Raw genomic sequence first — 16,481 nt, 5'->3', positions numbered from 1 at the left:
CGAAAGGGAATACTAATACGTTTAGAAATTGTACCTCTCTCTCGACATGCGTATCGAATCATCTTTAATTGGGGAGCTGCACACCCCTACTTATGATACTTATAAAGCTTTGAAAAAAAAAACACCAAAGGAAAATAAGAGAAAATAAAAATCTATTGAACCTAATGTTACCCGAAAGGTAATACTAATGGTTATATTTTATTGTTGCATACAGATTTTATCTGCAGTGATCAAAGGCCACTTCCACATCAAGATCAGGTCAGTCGTGCGTTAAAACACCAGATTTAATATTCTCTTTGTATCCTACCCCTGATGATGCTATCTCTCTTCTGATTGATTAGATTTTCAAGCATGTGGAGCTCCGGCATTCACTTTTTGACGATAAGAACAATGGTTGAAATTGTGCTGACTTTTGTTCCCTTTGTAAATTTTCTGAGTGGTTTGCTGGCTTCTCACGTGCCAAGTGTGTGTTCTCACGTGCCAATGATGATGCTATCTCTCTTCTGATTGATTAGATTTTCAAGCATGTGGAGCTCCGGCATTCACTTTTTGACGATAAGAACAATAGTTGAAATTGTGCTGACTTTTGTTCACTTTGTAAATTTTCTGAGTGGTTTGCTGGCTTCCACATGTACTGCACATTAAGTGTGTCTTCTCACGTGCCATCGCACGCGTTTAGTGTACACGTGTGCTCCCTCAGGTTTTCATGCCCGTTGACATTGCGTCTCTTTTGTCTGTTGCCCTTTTCTTCCTCGAATGGCTGCAGCATAAAAAGCAACGGTTAGCTACTAAACTAGCATGCTGGTTTTGCCCAAGGATTATATCCATTTTCAACATTTTCATCTGCCGTAAATGGTGTGAACAAGAAGGAAACTTAAAGAGGAGCGAGTGACTCATGGGAAACCAGCAAAATGGCACCCCGTGAATAAAAGAAAAGAAAATAAGCATACCTAAAAAAAAAAAAAAAAAAAGTCTCAGGGGTTGTGTCGTCTGGCTTCAGCATCACCCTCTTAGTCCCGCTGAAAAGCACAGACAAACACAGCCATTTTTGCAGTTCTTCCACCATCGTACATGATCTGTAGTTTCCATATTCTTTCCATTCCATTTCTTTAACAAAACACGGGTTCAATACTCCAGCTCTTCAATGTCACCAATTCAAACTAGATCCCAGTATTTTGCCAGATGGTAATTTCTTGCCTGCTCCCATGGTTTATCCTTTGCAGAGAACAAGAAGCAATGTGAAACATTCTCTCCCAGCCTTCCTTGCAGCATGTGATGGGTTGCCCTCGTTCAGATGTGCCACAAAAATTGGCGTACAGTGTGTCCAGTTGCTCCTCCAGTGTGTGTGAAAGAAGCTCCTGATAGTCTTGTGTGGTAATTTTCACAGCAGTCAGCACATCCGCGAGCATGGTGACTCGATAGGTGAGTTGCAGTTTTATCAATTTGCATATTTGTATTTAGGACTCGTCCATCAGCTTCAGCATCGTCGACGACGTTAAAATGTTTGCTTAGCTTGCTGGTGCTTTTGCAGGAGATAATCCATTTGTCTGTGGGATGCGTCGCATGGTTTCTACAAGTTTTTCCAATCGCATCGTATTTTCTTCCATGGACCTCAGTTGTTCTTTCAGCTGATTTAACTTGGAATCGTTCCAGTACCAGCCAATCAAGATACAAAGGAGTATTAAAACAAATCCCAGGGCAAAGCAGAAACCTCGCGCTGGGACGCACGACTTGATTTTGCATTTGGAGGCCTCTTCGTTGCCAGGAGCGTCATACAATACGCTGGCAAAAAGAGAAAAGGGAATTGGAAACATGCCATACAAGAGCACAGCTCGAAAAGACCCTGGAAAGTGAATTTAGACATTTGCTTCTAAATACGTTTGAAAAATTTGAAGACAAAACATATGCAATGTAAGTACATTTGGGAGCACACAGGGATGTCCAAAATTGTTTGCAAGATAATTTGGTTTGAAAATCGCCCGGATATCCTTTTCCAAGCTATCTTTGTTGGTCAAAGACATCTGGCAAACAGGACTGGATTTCTCATTTAAATCGAGTATCTTGTTGGCCATCAAGCCAACAAGCGGGTGGGCAGTGTGAAGAGCTCACCTCATTTCCAAGCTCTCGGCACTTCGACGTTTGGGGTCTCCAGTGCTGAAACGAAGACACCACGGATGAATCAGTAGCAGCAGCATACAAATAGGACCACATTAGCATTCAAATATGTCCACATTCTGTACAGTCATTCCTGTCAGTAACGTGCAGTGAGGTTCATGACTGGTGAGGCAATGACTCCTCTGGAGTCGGACATAAAAATATGAAATCAGAATAGGAGAGCAACCTGTATATGTTCGATTTTGATCTGAAACATTTGTTCTTAAATCTTTTCATTAAGATAAGATAAGATAAGATAAGAAAAGAAAACCTTTCTTTGTCTCACAATGGAGAAATTCCCAATTTACAGCAGCAAAATTATGAAAGGGAAACAGTAGAAGACAAAAAGTATATCAATAAATCTAAATATAATATATACAGTATATATATATATATATATAATAAATATAAATTAAGCTTCAATAAATTGCTCCCTGTTCCAAAATGTGATAAATAGCAAGAAAAAAATAGCAAGAAAAACTACAGACTATTATAAGGTCACATTGCTGTTGATGTATGTTTGTTTATATATATATAGGGAGCCTGAGCACCCACAATTCAAATTCAAAGCACAAGAACTGTGAGGGAGACATGCTAACCACTTGTGCACGATGCATGCATGAATGGATGGATGGATGCAGTAACTTTTTTTTTTGTATCCTGAATACGTGATGCCAGTACATGTGTTCCGTTCCTCCCCAAGCCAAGTTGAGATGTGCACGTGATCTTCGATTGTATTGACTGCAACGTGACAACCATTGTTCACCATTCACAGGTCATATTCTATGTAGCAGGGGTCATTTGTACCATCTTATTATTGGAATATCTTGGGATGATGATGGTGAAACTATTCGACTGAAAAAAAAACCCAACATAATTTGGTACTTGAGTGCTCAGTGTTTGCTGGCCATGTAACAACCATACCCAAATGAAACAAGAATGGAAAAGCCAACAGGTGGGTGGGCAGTGTGAAGAGCTCACCTCATTTCCATGCCCTCAGCACTCGGACGGTTGGGGTCTTCGGCACTGAAACAAAGACGGCACGGATGAGTCGGCAGCAGGAGCAGGACATGAATAGGACCACATTTATATTACAGTATGTTGGAAAATTGGAAAAGTGTGGGTGAGCAGTGTGAAGAGCTCACCTCATTTCCATGCCCTCGGCACTCAGACGCTTGGGGTCTTTGACGCTGAAACGAAGACGGCATGGTTGAGTCGGCAGCATAAACAGCACACGTATAAGACCACATTTACATTCCAATATGTAGGAAGATTGGAAAATTGGAAAAGTGTGTTTGCCCAGTGTGAAGAGATCACCTCATTTCCATGCCCTCAGCACTCAGACGCTTGGGGTCTTCAATGCTGAAACAAAGACGGCGAGGTTGAGTCGGCAGCAGGAGCAGCACATCTACGTTCCAGTATTTTGGAAGCTTGGAAAAGCCAATGAGTGGGTGAGCAGTGTGAAGAGCTCACCTCATTTTAATGCCCTCGGCACTTGGATGGGTGGGGCCTTCGATGCTGAAACGAAGGCGGCACAGATGAGTCGGCAGCAGGAGCAGCACACAAATAAGACCACATATACATTCCAATATATTCCAATATTTTGGAAGTATGGAAAAGCTAACAGGTGGGCAGTGTGAGGAGCTTACCTCATTTCCACGCCCTCAGCACTCGGACGGTTGGGGTCTTCGACACTGAAATGAAGACGACACGGATGAGTCCGCAGCAGGAGCAGCATACAAATAGGACCACATCTACATTCCAATACATTCCAATATTTTGGAAGCTTGGAAAAACTAACAAGTGGGCAGTGTGAGGAGCTCACCTCATTTCCACGCCCTCAGCACTCGGACGGTTGGGGTCTTCAACACTGAAACGAAGACAGCACGGATGAGTCGCACACAAATAGGACCACATATACATTCCAATATTTTGGAAGCTTAGAAAAGCCAACAGGTGGTTGAGCAGTGTGAAGAGCTCACCCCATTTTTATGTCCTCGGCACTCGGACGGGTGGGGTCTTCTACGCTGAAACAAAGACGGCACGGATGAGTTGGCAGCAGGAGCAACACACAAATAAGACCACGTATACATTCCGATGTATTCCAATATTTTGGAAGTTTGGAAAAGCTAACAGGTGGGCAGTGTGAGGAGCTCACCTCATTTCCACGCAATCAGCACTCGGGCGGTTGGGGTCTTCGACGCTGAAACAAAGACGGCATGGATGAGTCGGGAGCAGGAGCAACACACAAATAAGACCACATATACATTCCAATATATCCCAATATTTTGGAAGTTTGGAAAAGCTAACAGGTGGGCAGTGTGAGGAGCTCACCTCATTTCCACGCAATCAGCACTCGGGCGGTTGGGGTCTTCGACACTGAAACAAAGACGGCACGGATGAGTCGGCAGCAGGAGCAGCACACAAATAAGACCATATTGATATTCCATTATGTTGGCAGATTGGAATTGTGTGCGTGGCCAGGGTGAAGAGCTCACCTCATTTCCATGCCCTCGGCACTCAGAGGCTTGGGGTCTTCGACACTGAAACAAACATGGCATGAATGAATCAGTAGCAGCAGTAGCACGCAAATAGTACCACAATTACATTCCATTATCTCAAATACAGGTGGTGTGGAGAAAGATGTCAACAGTAGACTTGGTAAAGCTGCGGGAGTGTTCCAACGCCTCCGCAACATCTGGTCATCGAAAGCCATCACTATGACCACCAAGATACGCCTCTACATGTCACTGGTCATCCCAACAGCGATTTACGCCTGTGAGACATGGATGAAGACAGCCAATATTACCAACAAATTAGATGTCTTCCATTGGCGTTGCCTGAGATCCATCCTGAGGATCTCATGGAGAGACCACATCACCAACGAAGAGGTGATGAGGAGGGCAGGAGTAGCTGAATTGTCAGACATTGTCTCTGAAAGGAGAAGGAAAATGATTGGCCACGTACTCCGACTGCCAAGAGAGAGACCGGCAAGTGTGGCCATGGACTGGATGCCAGAGGGTGGAAAGAGGAAGAGAGGGAGGCCAAAGAAGACGTGGAGACAGACTGCCAAAGAAGACCTCAGTGAGATGGGTGTCAGCTGGCATGGAGCAAGAAGTGACCGGAACAGATGGAGGAGACTCGTCGCCCAATGTTCCAAATAGGAACGGGCGGAACTAACTAACTAACTACTAACTAACTACATTCCATTATGTTGGTAGATTGGAACTGTAGGTTGGAGTACAACAATCACCTGCTAAGAAAGGGCTGAGGGAACCATCTTTATTTATTATTTTCACTATTCGCGGTCCCTGTCCCCCCTGGGTCTACTGTCGGCTATATGGATAGGCCGGCTTCCCAACATGGGCTGAGTATTCCAGCTGAAAATTTGGAAAAGCTAACATGTGGGTGGGCAATGTGAGGAGCTCACCTCATTTCCATGCCCTCGGCACTCGGATGGTTGGGGTCTTCGACACTGAAACGAAAACGGCACGTATGAGTCGGCACCATGAGCACCACACGAACAGGACCACATTTACATTCAAATATGTTGGAAGACTGGCAAATTGTGTGTGGCCAGGGTGAAGAGCTCACCTCATTTCCATGCCTTTGGCACTCAGATGCTTGGGGTCTTTGACTCTGAAACGAACATGGCACGGATGAAACGGCAGCAGTTTTCTTCCAATATGTCCACATTAGATGTAGCGCAATGGCGTTCATCTTGTCTTTTTTAATAAGGAGGCTTGGAGACGGCACCTTCGAGAGGGACGAGGGGGCTTACATGTGCCTACACACCTGGGACACCCTCCTTCAATAGTGGCAGTGGGTTGGAGTGCAGCCTTGGTCGGGGAACCTTATTTTAAAGGTTTCCCGACCACATGAGCTGTTTTTAGACACATCATACAAGGAAGTGGTGAAAGCTCTGACAAAGCTGTTATGACACCCAAAATTATCAGAAAGGTAAGAGAATTCTCTTAATTGGAAAAAAAAATACTGTCTGAAAAAAGGTAACACAGTACAGTACACATAACTATCCCGTCGTAGTTCCCGTGTGCTGAAAGAGATCAGGTGCCCCTTAGGAGACTATCCAATTTCCCCTCAATGGCCCCAAAATTATTTGGTAATTCCAAATGATCAATTCTAGATTTATGATGTAAAAGCCAGAAAATTTAGTTGACAGGGAGAATGACCTCGTTTTTCGCTTTAAACTAATGGCAGGAATAAAACCTTTCTCGTTTCTAGTGAGTATTTCATCTTTCCATGCGAATGGATTTTCATGTTGGGTAAGATAGTGGTACTTTGAGCGTGAAGTCTGTATTTTGGTGCTGCTAAGCGTTTAAAGAGAAGGGTTGATCAACAGCATTCACTAACTCAGAAACAAGTCAATCAGCGATCAAGCCAATCTTTAATACTCACGCCACCGTTCACATGTCCTTATATTATTCTTATTATGCTTCATGATGATGAATTGGGATTTTCTTACGTGTCCTGCGCAGCCTCTGTCGTTGCCGTCGGGGCTGGTGTGTCAGCCACTTCCTTCCCGTCCACTTCCTTCCCATCAACATTTTCTGGCTCTTCGGTCTGACTGTCCATCGTGAGAACAAAAATTAACCAACCAAAAAGAAAGAGACGAAAAAAACGGACCCCAGCTCTCTCACGGCCGCCCCCGAAGGCCGGTGCGCTATGACGTCATTTCTCCAACTCCTTTGTATTGCGTGTCAGCTGTCTTATCAGAGGAACCTCACCAGCACCTGAAAATTGTTGAAATCATGACGTTTGTCGAGGATTCCAATAATTCTATGTGTATTTGAAATGATAACGCGCAAGTGGCCAACACGTTTTGCATTGTGGGAAGCAAAGCAACTTTAACATGCTCGCGGAGTTCTTCTGATGAGGCAGCTGACACTTTTTTTTTTTAAATAATCTTTATTGAACAAGTCAGAATACAATTCTCAGTAAACAGAAAACAAAACGAACATGTTATTAATACATACATAGAGGCAGCTGACACGCAGTGAAAAGGCGTCGGGGAAATGACGTCACGCCACCGAGCTGGGCCTCGTTTATATTATAATTATTATCATTAACGGTTGTTCTCAGTATGGACAATCAGACCGAAGAGACAGAATATGTCGTTGATGGGAACAAAGTGAAGCTCCTTTGGTGTCAGTGTTTTTGAAATAACATGGACAAATCCGAAAAGCACCATGGAATTGTTCACAACAGAATAACATTTCTCATTGATTTAATACAATTTTAAATGTCTTAGTACCTGTCTCGTGTCTCAATGCGTCCTTGCAAACGGCTATTTACATGTAGCCTACCGATAGCAATGAGCCAACATTTAGTACATTTTAACAAATAAATAGATCTCACTGATCTAAACGTATTAGTTGATTATCAGTCGAATGGTTGTGTTCTTCAAAACATGTCAGCATGGTTTCATTGCGTAAGTCATCATTTAGACAAGAGTCTGTTCAATTGTCAAAATTAGTCAGGAACCTAATACCATGAACGCCATATATGAATTCCTTGGAACATTTGATGAATGTCAATGGAATGGAGCTACTACCGGTGTAGTCTCCTTGATTCTACCCGATTGAGGATTTTTTTTTTAAATGCAGTTAACTTGTGGCTCTCAGATTCTTACAATACAGGCTGCATATCATCTTACCGATATGGAGGGAGTGCCCAACTAAACTCACATTCGTTTTTTTCATGCATGCAGGGGACACAATGGTAAAAAGGTGACTCATTTATTCCTATACTGTATTTGTTCTGGATCACACCTAAATTCCACAGAATGACTTGAGTTGCATTCTGTAGTGTGTGCCTTCTATTCCATGTACCTATCCATCCATCCATCCATCCATTTTCTAATCCGCTTATCCTCACAAAGGTCACAGGCGCGCTGGAGCCTATCCCAGCTGTCTTTGGGCAGTAGGCGGGGTACACCCTGAATTGGTTGCCAGCTAATCGCAGGGCACACAAAGACAAACAACCATTCACGCTCATACTCACACCTAGGGACAATTTAGAGTGTTCCATTAATCCGCCATGCATGTTTTTGGAATGTGGGAGGAAACCGGAGTACCTACAGAAAACCTACACACACATGAGGGGGGCCATGCAAACTCCACACCGGAAGGCCGGAGCCGGAATCCAACCCTGCACCTCTCTCTGCACTGTGAGGCCGACGTGCTAACTAACCAACATGCCGCCCTTCCATGTACCATGTAATAAAAATGACTTGCTTTTATCTCGGGTTTGTGTGTGTGTGTGTGTGTGTGTGTGTGTGTGTGTGTGTGTGTGTGTGTGTGTGTGTGTGTTATGTGGAACAAATCCTTGAAATGTTGATTCCCCCCACCCCTAAAAATAATACTGGATGTTCAATTTTGTGAAGGCTCAATGTGGGTTGCGTCTAGGTAACTTTTTAGACATTTATTACATTATACATGTATTCGACTTTTATTAATTGCTATTTTGAAACATACACAAACACATAATGGGGTGTTGAACCTTGGATTCAAAGAGTCCGCATAGCTTAAGAGGGTGGGGATGAACGGAAAAATCGAGCATCATCTCGGTCTGACAGCTCAAAGGGGAGACATGAAGCTTTTATGGGTGTGATTTGGGGAGTTTCATCTTTTTTTTATATGCGCGTAGATAGGTATGTGTGTGTGTGTGTGTGTGTGTGTGTGTGTGTGTGTGTGTGTGTGTGCGCGCGCGCGCTCTCCCCGATGAAGTTTCTAATATCACTAATGTCGTCAATAATTCCTCATTAGTGACTCAGCCACGAAACAGAACACTGCCCTTGAGTCATTGTGTCATTCCACAGTATTTTGTAACTCACACAATGAATGACTGACCTTAAATTACTCTACTTCAAGGTTGGATTGACGCTTGTCATCAAATGCAAGGGTTGGCTTGAGGTGAATTGTCAACCGGTTGATTGTGAGTGCTTTTTTTAAGCAAACTCTTTTATCATTGAAGTAGCTCGTTCCCTTTTGACATTTTAATAGTGCATCCTGATGAAAAGGGTTGCAAAATACACATTCAGAATCGATACCTTCAAAGCGTGGAATGGATTTTTTTTTTTTTTGACAGATGTAAATTGAAAAATTTAATGAAATGCGTTGCTGTGGATACATTCAAAGCAATATTAAGATGCCCTTGACGCCGGAAATATATTTCAAATAAAATCATGAATCCTTTAAGCTTTTCATGCACTTTAACATTTCATGGGGCACTCAGTCTTTCAGCCTGTATAATGCTTCTTAGTTTAATATTTTTTTTTTGGGGGGGGGGGATGTTGAAAGACTGACAACCATGTTCTACTCAGTGGTGCAAATACAGCATTTAACTGGTTTCTAACAACTATATTTCAGTTTTCCTGATTTTTGGGCGCCGCTAAAACATCCAGCATGAGTCTCCTCTCCCACCACTATATAACTAATGAGCGCCTTTGTTCGCCTCACTTATCCAGCACAATTGCAATGTGCACTTAGCTACGCCTAAACCTCAAACATAAATCTTCCACGCTCCACTACAGTGGCTGTTTTAGAGCGGCATTATTTTTCCCCCATCCAATTTGATGTCAGTCCCATAATTTTGCAATCTTATTGAGAGGCTCGGGGTATTTCTTTCAAACAAATGTGCATTACTTTATTTTTAGATACTTTACAAAGAGCAACAGCAATGAGTTGAAGTCACAGCTTGTCGCAGCTTTGTCACTTTGAAGCCTTTGCAAGCACCATTTGGGTGACGAGACTGCTCTGATATTCAAAACCCTTGTTTGCCGACAAAATGTCAAGTAAACCTGTCGGGCCGGCGCGCGCTCTCCCCGATGAAGTTTCTAATATCACTAATGTCGTCAATAATTCCTCATTAGTGACTCAGCCACGAAACAGAACACTGCCCTTGAGTCATTGTGTCATTCCACAGTATTTTGTAACTCACACAATGAATGACTGACCTTAAATTACTCTACTTCAAGGTTGGATTGACGCTTGTCATCAAATGCAAGGGTTGGCTTGAGGTGAATTGTCAACCGGTTGATTGTGAGTGCTTTTTTTAAGCAAACTCTTTTATCATTGAAGTAGCTCGTTCCCTTTTGACATTTTAATAGTGCATCCTGATGAAAAGGGTTGCAAAATACACATTCAGAATCGATACCTTCAAAGCGTGGAATGGATTTTTTTTTTTTTTGACAGATGTAAATTGAAAAATTTAATGAAATGCGTTGCTGTGGATACATTCAAAGCAATATTAAGATGCCCTTGACGCCGGAAATATATTTCAAATAAAATCATGAATCCTTTAAGCTTTTCATGCACTTTAACATTTCATGGGGCACTCAGTCTTTCAGCCTGTATAATGCTTCTTAGTTTAATATTTTTTTTTTGGGGGGGGGGGATGTTGAAAGACTGACAACCATGTTCTACTCAGTGGTGCAAATACAGCATTTAACTGGTTTCTAACAACTATATTTCAGTTTTCCTGATTTTTGGGCGCCGCTAAAACATCCAGCATGAGTCTCCTCTCCCACCACTATATAACTAATGAGCGCCTTTGTTCGCCTCACTTATCCAGCACAATTGCAATGTGCACTTAGCTACGCCTAAACCTCAAACATAAATCTTCCACGCTCCACTACAGTGGCTGTTTTAGAGCGGCATTATTTTTCCCCCATCCAATTTGATGTCAGTCCCATAATTTTGCAATCTTATTGAGAGGCTCGGGGTATTTCTTTCAAACAAATGTGCATTACTTTATTTTTAGATACTTTACAAAGAGCAACAGCAATGAGTTGAAGTCACAGCTTGTCGCAGCTTTGTCACTTTGAAGCCTTTGCAAGCACCATTTGGGTGACGAGACTGCTCTGATATTCAAAACCCTTGTTTGCCGACAAAATGTCAAGTAAACCTGTCGGGCCGGAATGCGTGTGTGTGTGTGTGCTACTGTACAATCACGCATGAAGCTGTCTGGATGTGCCCTTAGTGGAGCATCAAGGCCAAGTGTGAGCAAACGTGTCTGGCCACGACAGGAAAAGAAGCACACTTGTTTGGGACGTAATGGCTTTCAACCGGTTGAACCCACATCTACGTTTTCAAGCAGAGCACACTTTGTTCATGTCACGGCCCTCGCATGCAGACGTCAAATATATCCTTCCGTCCTCCTCCTTTGCACGCTCGTCACTGTTTCCCTGAATTCATCTCACGTTTCAGGTTTATTTTGCTGACTTTAATGGCTGTTTACTCAGCTCTTTAGGAACATGTTTTTGCTCGCCATCAAGTATTTGCGCTAGACTGTGGGAGGTTGTATATAAACAAGCTAGAATTTAGGTCAAGTATTCTCCAGTATACTGAGTATAAAGTTAAAAGTGGGTAAAATATGAAGATGCTGGTAATAATGGCCTTTCACAAGCAAGGGATTTCTGGCATTTGTCTCATAAAAGTCAGCAAGAGCCTCTGGGTCACACATGCTATAGGCGACTTCATCTGCATGCCATCTTGTTGACATTTTGCAAAATTATTGCCCAGAAGAGTTGTAAACTCCTTCTGCAACCTTTGCTTGCCCACAGCAAAGACATGTACAGTACGTCGGAGCAGTGTGACGATGTCAACGTTGTGTAATCTATATGTTGAAATTTGAAGCAGTGTTTGAACAGGTGGGTGGTTCAAACCACACACCTTGTCTGCATATTTGACATCTAAAACAGTGTTTTTCTTACATTCTGACCATACCAATCATAACATTACAGAGCCAGGAATCTTTTTTATAAACATGTACTATTTCACTTTACCAATAAAGCAGCACCACTAGGAAGCATGTAGCAACTATAATACAAGAATTAGAATTAATAGAAAGACTTGAAAGGTGCTTCGTTTAAATGACAGCGCAGCAAGCTAGAGTGGTTAGCAGGCCTACCGCAGGGTTCTGGAGTTCAGGATTCAAATCTGAGGACCAGCATTCCTATGTGGAGCTTACATGTTCTCCCAAAATTCCCCAATACAAGGATGTGGATATTTTTTTGTCTTTAAGTGCCTTCTGATTGGTTGGTGACTAATTTTCACTCCCACTTTCATGACATACAGAGTATGTTTTTAAATCAAATGTACACCAGTCATTGTGTCACAATATGCACCATTCACAATGACACACTGAGCTCCATTGTTTGATCTCCTAAGTAACGTTGATGCAGTTACTAGGCAACTAGAGTGAGTCTCTCTGAGCAGCTCGTCAAACCGAGTATGTGACATAAGTCGGCTGTAACTGCTTCAGAAACAATACGGAACTTAATTGGAATCGTAGTTTGTTAGTATCAGTTGTGGAAATTGAAAAAAAGGTTTACATTTTTAAGTGCGTGCATCGAGGGAGGGCAGCAGCCCGGAACCTCATAACTGTAAAGCAGACATGCTTACACTAATCTACGGGGCGTGCTAGGTTAACCTTCTGAACATGACCATGAGTAACTTAAAACTCATCAATTGCATAGTTTTGATGTCTGTGGATGTGAGGCCAAGGGTGCAAAGGGAGATCCATACATATTACACGCCTTGCACTTCACAGATAAGTCTTTGACCTTTACATACAATTGTGTCATATTTAAAAGGAAAAAATGTTTGCTCTTCACTCAGAATCTCCTTACCTTCTCAAAAATTCGATAGGATACAGTATTGAAAAGTAACTGAGTTCAATTAGCACAACTTTACTAGCACTGTTAACTACGGTCACTAGACCAATTGGACAAACCTGATTGTGTGCATACTATTTTTTGGGTCAACTAATATATACTGTTAAAAACACTTCTATAATTATATTATAGATTGACATTGTTTTCAATGTTGTTTTCCAAATTAAATCCTTCTGGAGCACTCAATAGTGGAACTTTGTTGGAAAGTTACCGAAGTGACTGTGTGAATTCCGCAACACATTCCGCAGTAAAATGTTTGATATTTTCCCCCCAAAATCCACGCAAAATATAGAGATGAAAATTAATATTGCACATACTCAAACATTACATTACAAAGCGCGTGACTGAAATGCAGGGTATATCCTCATGTAAAGCCACTCTGATATTATTAACGCTTATTCTGAAAGCAAAACATGTTCGTTTATCCGATTGCATCCCGGCAGGCATTTCACTTGATACCGCTGGAAGCTAGTGTTATCATCCAACATATTCCGGATTACCTCATATTTTAAAATAACACCGGTTTGTTTGTCGCCAGGGGAGGTTTACATTTACAGACCTTACGGAAGATGGTGGCCAAACAGAGGATCCGAATGGCGAACGAGAAACACAGCAAGAACATCACGCAGAGAGGAAATGTGGCCAAGACGCTGGTGAGCCCATTTAACTGTCAGCGTGATGACATTAGCCGGAATAGGTGATGTCCTGGTCCTGCATCGTCGTTATCTTTCAGATGGTTTAGGAGGATGAGACAAGAGCCACGTTCATCGTGCATGTCGGAAGTCCTCATATTAGTTCTATGTCACGAATCATGTTTCCAAGAATGAAATTAATATTTACTCCTCCTCCCCTCCAAACCCTGATTTGGATGCAGGATGAAGGAAAACAAGGATGCCAACACTTACTAGAGATTGGATTGTAATCATCCTCTGAACAAATATTTTATTTTGATCAGTGTCTACCTTTAAAGGGGATTGATCAAGATTTAAATCAATCATTTCGATCACCAAATTTCAACCCAAATAGAGTAGCACTGTTGAATATGTGCTGTTAATTTATTTAAAGTAGCTTTCTTTTTACCTTACCTTTTTAGAAACAATCAAATTGAAATGTTCCCAAACATGGGAAATTTTACTTTTTTAGCGCAGGTTCCATTGCAACAATGGACAAGGCTTGAACAAAAAGATTGCAGGTGCACACACATCAGGTCAAACAACAGCTCAAAATCCACAAAATGTGAGATGACCGGTGGCCACCATTGCATTTTGCGGGCGCTTTATACCGCAGTCTGTACTGTATTTGCAATGCCCGCCAAACCATCGAACCACTTTCCTGAAGCAGTCACATGGTCTAGGTGGCCAGCAAGTCATCACAAGGTCATAATTTTCAGGTTTTGCCCAAATGAAGCGCGCCTCCACATATGCTTTGTGGACACTCCTATTACTCGACAAAAGTCTCGGAGCCCTGGCACATTTCATACTATCACTAGTGAAATAGATATCAATAATGTTTTATTATCAACGGAATGTGAAAAAAAGTTCTTAACCTGGATTTAAAGGCATTTATACTTGGGGCTGACTTCACTTCTCTCGGCAACTGATTCTATTTGCTTGCAGCATAACAGCTAAATGCTGCTTCACCGTGTTTGCTTTGAAACTTGTGCTCCACTAATACTAGCTATACTAGTGTGCAGATGCTAACTAGCGCTCAGTTTTGCCTCACTGTTAACATGCAATTGTCCTACAAGTATGGCAAAGTCATCCCTACGAGTGTGCAGAAACGTCAGACAGTAGTGGTAATAGCCATTACTAGTCAGACATCATGTGCCATAGTCGTTTTACTAGTGAGGACAAAGCGCGTACTATTATATTGACTTCGGTTGGATATCAAGAATGTGGTAAAAAAAAAAAATAAAATCTTAAGATGGCTTTCTATACACTCAAACAGATCATTAAGGACTAAAACTGAGTAATTACCTCTTTGCAATAGTATTTTTCTAAGAGGTCTTACTCTTGCCTCTACTGTGCTAATTACCTTGGTGTGCGTGTGTGCATGTGTGTGCGTTTCCCATAGCGACCACAGGAGGAAAAGTATCCAGTGGGCCCCTGGTTGCTCGCCCTCTTTGTATTTGTTGTGTGTGGATCAGGTATGTACTACGTACAGCTTAGAGCTCACAGTGATGGTGAGAACAGTTTTGAAAAGATTTCTCTTTCATTTTTTTTTTATATTACAAAACAATTTAGACAACGGTGTCTAGACTTTTTATATCCACTGTAAGTTTCCATATATATTACCAAGGGAGATTTCATGTAGTATTCATGAGTTGTAAGACTATTTACTGGTTGTCCTCTCAGCCATATTTCAGATCATCCAAAGTATCCGTATGGGAATGTGATCCGGAGACAGCACCTTGACTTGCTTCAAGCACCTACTGAGCCTGGCCAGGGTACACACCTGATTTAACCTAAAAAAAAAAAAAGGGCCTAGAGACAGCCACCAGGCCTCAGAAAGAAAGCAAAGCTGCCCCGTACATTTACCGCCACCACCGCCCGTCATTCGCATTTGCAATGTTGGAGTCTGTGGTGCTGACAGCTTTTCTATGGACAGTCTAAAACCACGCCGGCTGTGTCTTGTTAACGCATTTGGCTCTTAACTGTGAGAATGTGTGCACATGTTTGTGTGAGACTGTTTATGCACATGAGTGTGTCCAGAGATTCCTGCTGACGATGTGCCATACTTGCCTATTGCAGTATTCATCTGTCTTGTGTTCTAAGAAGGCTTTTTTTATTCTAATAAATGGTGAGCATTTAGCAAGCGCCGCATTTTGTGTTTCTTTGTGACCTCCCCTAGTTGTTGAAGAGCTGCACTCATTGATCACCTGATAAGATAACCTTGCATGCATCGAGTTGGAGAAAACAATTTTAATATGAAGAGTGTTGGCTGGGCTGTGTTACTCATCGACAGGATTCCAAGTGATATGGTGACATACTGAACGGCCATACCACTGGTCTGCAGCATGTAGAAGTCTGTTAGCCTCCAAGCTAGCCAACATTTAGTGTACGTAATGAACTCCTACGTTGTGTGGCAGTGGCACAGAACCAGGTGGTGGGGAAATTGGACGGCCCCATCGCCATGACATGAGCCAGCATTCGAGCTAGCAATTACCGGTAGTTCTCATCAGATTGAGCGAGCTGGCTCGTGGGCCAGTGGTGGAGCCATCCCAAGTGTCACAGTGACTCCGTTTCGCCACGGCCCAAAAAGTCCAGACAATTGAGAAGGTTCAATATCTGAACAATTCAGAACTAAATTGTTGTTTTCACACCCTTTCAACACTTCATCATGAAAGACTTTACATGGTATTGACTATATTCGCTGAAAAAACAAGCACTTTAGCAATGAATGTTACAAGACTGTAATTTGAACTATAAAACACAAACTAGCAGAAGGTAAACGATGGTAGCCTACATAGTTCATGACCAGTTGACTTGAGAACAAGGACCTCACAAATGAAATATTGATAATTCGCCTGTTTTCTTCTCGGCAAGCAGTTACATTTTAGTAGCTATTGCTCTTTATTTTAAAATGTTCTTCTTTAGTTGACACAAAGCAAATTTTTGGAGAGATCTTATTG

At 42.2% G+C, this 16,481-nt stretch overlaps 2 protein-coding genes across 11 annotated transcripts; one reads left to right on the top strand and one right to left on the bottom strand.

Annotated features, from left to right (window-relative positions):
* Positions 1 to 511: 511 nt before the first annotated feature.
* LOC109523262 (probable serine/threonine-protein kinase kinX) lies at positions 512 to 7,018 on the bottom strand. Of its 10 annotated transcripts, none has more exons than XM_019882285.1 (11): positions 6,638 to 7,018; positions 5,749 to 5,793; positions 5,585 to 5,629; positions 4,653 to 4,697; positions 3,980 to 4,024; positions 3,804 to 3,848; positions 3,472 to 3,516; positions 3,300 to 3,344; positions 3,136 to 3,180; positions 2,110 to 2,154; positions 512 to 1,019 (listed from the first exon to the last, which is right to left on the bottom strand). In XM_019882285.1, exons 1-11 carry the CDS (start codon positions 6,745 to 6,747, stop codon positions 875 to 877), a joined length of 660 nt encoding a protein of 219 aa, XP_019737844.1. In that variant the 5' UTR covers positions 6,748 to 7,018; the 3' UTR covers positions 512 to 874. The 10 variants fall into 10 exon arrangements, with proteins under 10 accessions (XP_019737844.1, XP_019737837.1, XP_019737840.1 ...); XM_019882278.1 differs by lacking the exon at positions 512 to 1,019 and adding an exon at positions 1,109 to 1,782; XM_019882281.1 differs by lacking the exons at positions 512 to 1,019; positions 3,472 to 3,516 and adding an exon at positions 1,109 to 1,782.
* Positions 7,019 to 13,285: 6,267 nt separating this feature from the next.
* Positions 13,286 to 15,660, top strand: serp2 (stress-associated endoplasmic reticulum protein family member 2). Its single transcript, XM_019882276.1, has 3 exons — positions 13,286 to 13,503; positions 14,924 to 14,996; positions 15,205 to 15,660. Exons 1-3 carry the CDS (start codon positions 13,420 to 13,422, stop codon positions 15,243 to 15,245), a joined length of 198 nt encoding a protein of 65 aa, XP_019737835.1. The 5' UTR covers positions 13,286 to 13,419; the 3' UTR covers positions 15,246 to 15,660.
* Positions 15,661 to 16,481: the final 821 nt, after the last annotated feature.

Source organism: Hippocampus comes, unplaced genomic scaffold, assembly GCF_001891065.2.
Source record: "Hippocampus comes isolate QL1 unplaced genomic scaffold, H_comes_QL1_v1.1 scaffold111, whole genome shotgun sequence".
NCBI classification, from domain to species: Eukaryota; Metazoa; Chordata; class Actinopteri; order Syngnathiformes; family Syngnathidae; genus Hippocampus; species Hippocampus comes.
Note: the sequence above shows the minus strand (reverse complement) of the source record. Positions and strands in the feature narration are given on the sequence as shown.

What these genes read in the sequence shown, in the direction of transcription:
- LOC109523262 (XM_019882278.1), bottom strand. Translation starts at nt 6,747, where the DNA reads ATGGACAGTCAGACCGAAGAGCCAGAAAATGTTGATGGGAAGGAAGTG. An exon ending in GCCAAAGGCATGGAAATGAG is followed by an intron (nt 5,630 to 5,748) that starts GTGAGCTCTTCA and finishes TTTTCGTTTCAG; the next exon opens with TGTCGAAGACCCCAACCATC. An exon ending in GCCGAGAGCTTGGAAATGAG is followed by an intron (nt 1,783 to 2,109) that starts GTGAGCTCTTCA and finishes TCTTTTTGCCAG; the next exon opens with CGTATTGTATGACGCTCCTG.
- serp2 (XM_019882276.1), top strand. Translation starts at nt 13,420, where the DNA reads ATGGTGGCCAAACAGAGGATCCGAATGGCGAACGAGAAACACAGCAAG. An exon ending in GAAATGTGGCCAAGACGCTG is followed by an intron (nt 13,504 to 14,923) that starts GTGAGCCCATTT and finishes CGTTTCCCATAG; the next exon opens with CGACCACAGGAGGAAAAGTA. An exon ending in ATTTGTTGTGTGTGGATCAG is followed by an intron (nt 14,997 to 15,204) that starts GTATGTACTACG and finishes TTGTCCTCTCAG; the next exon opens with CCATATTTCAGATCATCCAA.